The 4,209-nt window shown below is 28.7% G+C and overlaps 1 protein-coding gene across 1 annotated transcript; it reads left to right on the forward strand.

Annotated features, from left to right (window-relative positions):
• Positions 1–664: 664 nt before the first annotated feature.
• Positions 665–3,327, forward strand: LOC148227828 (myrosinase 1-like). The gene is made up of 6 exons (XM_088201704.1): positions 665–775; positions 845–957; positions 1,020–1,690; positions 1,749–2,012; positions 2,090–2,328; positions 2,398–3,327. The coding sequence occupies exons 1-6, from the start codon at positions 744–746 to the stop codon at positions 2,720–2,722; spliced, it is 1,644 nt and encodes a 547-aa protein (XP_088057830.1). The 5' UTR covers positions 665–743; the 3' UTR covers positions 2,723–3,327.
• Positions 3,328–4,209: the final 882 nt, after the last annotated feature.

Consider the following 4,209-nt stretch of genomic DNA (forward strand, 5'->3'; position numbering starts at 1 on the left):
TCAATTTTCCCCTGAGGATGGCCGGGCGAATCTGGCCGAAACGTAGGGACCATGATTCCACACGGAATCAAAAAAGTACGCGGAGTAATCCGACTCCTAGAAATATTAACCAAATATTTCTCCGCGAAAACGCATTCAACCACATATATATATATATATATATATATATATATATATATATATATATATATATATATATATATATATATATATATATATATATATATATATATATATATATATATATATATATATATATATATATATGTTTTTATTATGACAAAAGTATGAAGTTGTTATATAGCAATAGGTAAGAAAAACTAATAACGTCGGATAAAAACACCCATCGCTCACCAAGGAAGCTTGAATCGCCCACTAGTATGCGGTACAGACAATTTGACCACTGATATATTTTAAGTAAAATATACAATTTTGTATACAAAATTTTATTATAAAATAAGAATTTTGTTTAATGTATTTATGGTTACATTATCTTTTGATAATTTGGGCTTCAACGAACAAGTTTTATTGTCAACCTGTGACCTATTCACCGAAACACTAGTAATTATTTATCAATACAATAAATTCCAGTAATATGTTTATCAAATATTATGCAAACGCCTTATCTAATATACATTAAAAAGATACATATAGACGTACAACATTATTATCGAATCAGTTATTATTTGGCAGTTGAACAAATCACACGATTCATAAACGCTTCATAGTATTATAGTTAAATAATGGGATTTTTAAAAGCATTACTATTGCAATGGTGTGGTGATAAACATATTAAATTTGTAAATAAATATAAATATTATTAAAACATTTATTTTTATTTTAGTTTATTTATAAAGGGATTTGCTAAAGATTCATATGGACCTAAATTTCCTGATGATTTTTTATTTGGCGTATCTACTTCAGCGTATCAAATCGAAGGAGCTTGGAATGAAGATGGTATTTATATATATATACTATTTATAATATTACTTTACTACTAATTTCATATTTTAAAATAGGTAAAGGAGAAAATATTTGGGATAGATTAGTTCACACAAATCCAAAATCGATTCGTTACAAGCACAATGCAGATGAAACTGTAAATTCTTACTATTTGTATAAAAGAGACGTTGAAATGTTGCGAGAGTTGGGTGTTGATCATTATCGATTCTCCATATCTTGGAGTAGGATTTTGCCTTCAGGTCGATCTGACTTTGTAAATATAGAAGGCGTCAAATATTACAATAATCTAATTAACGAGTTATTAAAATATAATATAACTCCAATGGTAACTTTATATCACTGGGATCTACCTCAGCAGATTGAAGATGTAGGAGGTTTTCTCAATGATAAATTCCCTCAAATTTTTGAAGATTATGCTGGAGTTGCTTTCGTTTTGTTTGGAGATAGAGTTAAATATTGGATCACTTTCAATGAACCTAATGAAATTTGCGTGGAAGGATATGGTATGAATATAAGAGCTCCTCGTAGAAATTTACATGGATATGGAGAATATATCTGTACGAAGAATTTATTGGTGGCTCATGCTAAAGCGTATCATTTATATAACAATTTCTATAAACCTGTCTATAATGGAAAAGTGGGATTTTCTGTTGGTGTCCAATGGGCTGAACCTTGGACCGATTCGGAAGATGACAAAAAATCAGCTGAAGACGCTCTTCAATTTTATGTAAGCGTAAATAAGATTAGACGTTCAATTATGTTTAATAATATATTAAAAATTCCAGGTTGGACTTTTTACGCATCCAATATTCACATCGAAAGGCGGATTTCCTAAAGAGGTGATCGATCGAGTGCCAAAAGAAAGGTTGGGAATTTTACCGACTTATCCGGAAATAAGAAATACGTCTGATTTTATTGGTATAAATCACTATGACATGTTTTATACAACAAGAAGTGTGCCATTATTAAATAAAATCATACCATCTTTTGTGAATGATTTGGATGTTTATGCAGTTTATTTGAATAGATGGTCAAAGGAATGGATTTCGGTTTGAAACTTGGATAAAATATTTTTAGTGTTTTATCTATAGATGTCACTGGTTATTCAGATTTAAATGTATTTTAGAATGGAGTTACTGGTTTCGGAAAATTGTTAGATTGGATAAAAAATAATTGCAACGATCCATTGATAATAATTACAGAGAACGGTTTATCTGGAGGACCAGGTTTAGAAGATCTACAAAGAGTTTGGTTTTATAGGAGATATTTAACTGAGACTTTATTGGCAATTAATCGAGGTGTTAATGTGAAAGGATATTTTCCTTGGAGTTTGATGGATAATTTTGAATGGCAGAGAGGATATACGTGAGTTTTTATACTATAGTTATTCATATTAAAAGCATATTTTTAGCTACAAATATTATTTAATTTTAGGGAGAGATATGGATTTTATGAAGTAGACTTTAATGATCAAGATAAAATCAGAACTCCTAGAAGATCAATGTATGCTTATAGACACATTATACAGACCAAGACGATAAATCCTGATTATATGAATAACGAAATGTGGAATATGGAATCGAATTTAGATGTTCTAACTAATTATACATTTTTACCTGAATTTTCAAGGCGACCCTCGCTCGGCAGTGCGATCAAGAAGAACATGGGGAAGAATAAAACTAAAGTAGAAATCATAATTAGCGCTCTCAATTCGCAAATCTTAACTTTCGACACTCCTTATCAGTTCACGGGTCAATAGTAGAAATAATGGATAATTGTCAATTTGTCGGGGTTCGTTATCGCCATTTTTTTCACTTATTACGTCGGAAAAAGGCAAAGTTTCGAACCGAGGGGGTAAAAAAGGAAAAGAATCAAACGAACGAGGCACTCGTTAATTTAAATTATGCCTGACTGATCTTTATATTTTTCTGTTTTAATTCGTTCCATACAAAATGCTCGCCTTTTAATTTAGCCCAGGAGCGAGTGTACGCGCAAGAGTTTTTGTCTTTTTTTCAGTGTTTTTCAGTTTTGAGCACTTTTTATACTGGAAAATTTCCGTTGTTTGGCGATTCGACGGAAAAAAACTTGTAACTGTATAATGAATTCGCTAGCTGCCGTATGATACTGTCCGCGAGGAGATAAAGGTGCGATGAGACGAATAAGAAATTCTATTAGACAAAAAAATATTTTTTGTATTAATAGTATTTTGCTCTGAAACACGCTATTGCGATCTAGCAAACTATCGGCAAGATACGTACAACTTCAATATTTATAATAAAAAAATATTTCATTAATTTTTTTTTAGTTAAACGTTATATTTTTTATTTATATAATTATATAATATATATTTTTAATATACTCAAATTTTAAATTATTTTATTTATGTTATAATATGTATATACATTTTTTTACTGTATTAGTTTTTGTTTTAATTTTTAAACTCAAAATTGTTATCAATATAGATATTAATAAGGTCGAAATAGAGTAGTTAGTATACTGGCCGAGGCAGAACCAAGAGGCAGTAGGTTCGAGCCACGGCAGCAGATTCTATTTATAAAAATGCGCTATTAATATAAACCAGCCCTATCTGTAACGTTACATTTAAATACGTTATAAGTATTAATTTATATTTTTTATGAAAAAATAATATAATAAATAGTTATAAATAAAAATTTAATATAAATAAGACTTTCAGTTTGGTGGTTAATATTAATTATATTTATTATGTCTGGTTGACTAACCTAGTTTGTATAGATTTATACAGTTGTAACGCATTGGGGTTACGCTTGTAAAATTAAAATATAAGCTTAAGAATAAAAATGAAGTTAAATTTATGTAAAAATTGTATTTTAAAATAATAATAAATATTATGAAATTAAATTTAATGTTATGTTCTACTTTTTTAATTTATATTCTATATTATAATGATTGCTCTAAGAATGTAACGCTTTTTATGATAATTATTTTAAATCTTTTTTTTCAACATGACAAGTTAACACAAAACAATTAACAACCACTAAGTTACAATAGTAATCTAAGGGCCGTAGGATCGAGCCACGGCAGCAAACTCAAATTTATATTTATAAAAATGCGCTATATATGCAACGTTACATTTATTAATTGATTTTTTTTCACACTATTTTATTATTTATTGTAAACAGTACAATAAATAATAAAGTAGTGTGTAAATTATTAGAAATCACTGACAGCAACCATCATATTCCATTGTTGCCGGATTAATGCAAA

Source organism: Plectrocnemia conspersa, unplaced genomic scaffold (genome assembly GCF_051122295.1).
Source record: "Plectrocnemia conspersa isolate PC_06_02 unplaced genomic scaffold, ASM5112229v1 ptg000013l, whole genome shotgun sequence".
Taxonomy (NCBI): Eukaryota; Metazoa; Arthropoda; class Insecta; order Trichoptera; family Polycentropodidae; genus Plectrocnemia; species Plectrocnemia conspersa.

Bases quoted from the DNA above. Each gene is read 5' to 3' on its own strand.
- LOC148227828 (XM_088201704.1), top strand. From the start codon at position 744: ATGGGATTTTTAAAAGCATTACTATTGCAATG. The intron at 1,691-1,748 runs GTAAGCGTAAAT...TAAAAATTCCAG, and splicing joins AAGACGCTCTTCAATTTTAT to GTTGGACTTTTTACGCATCC. The intron at 2,013-2,089 runs GTTTGAAACTTG...AATGTATTTTAG, and splicing joins GGTCAAAGGAATGGATTTCG to AATGGAGTTACTGGTTTCGG.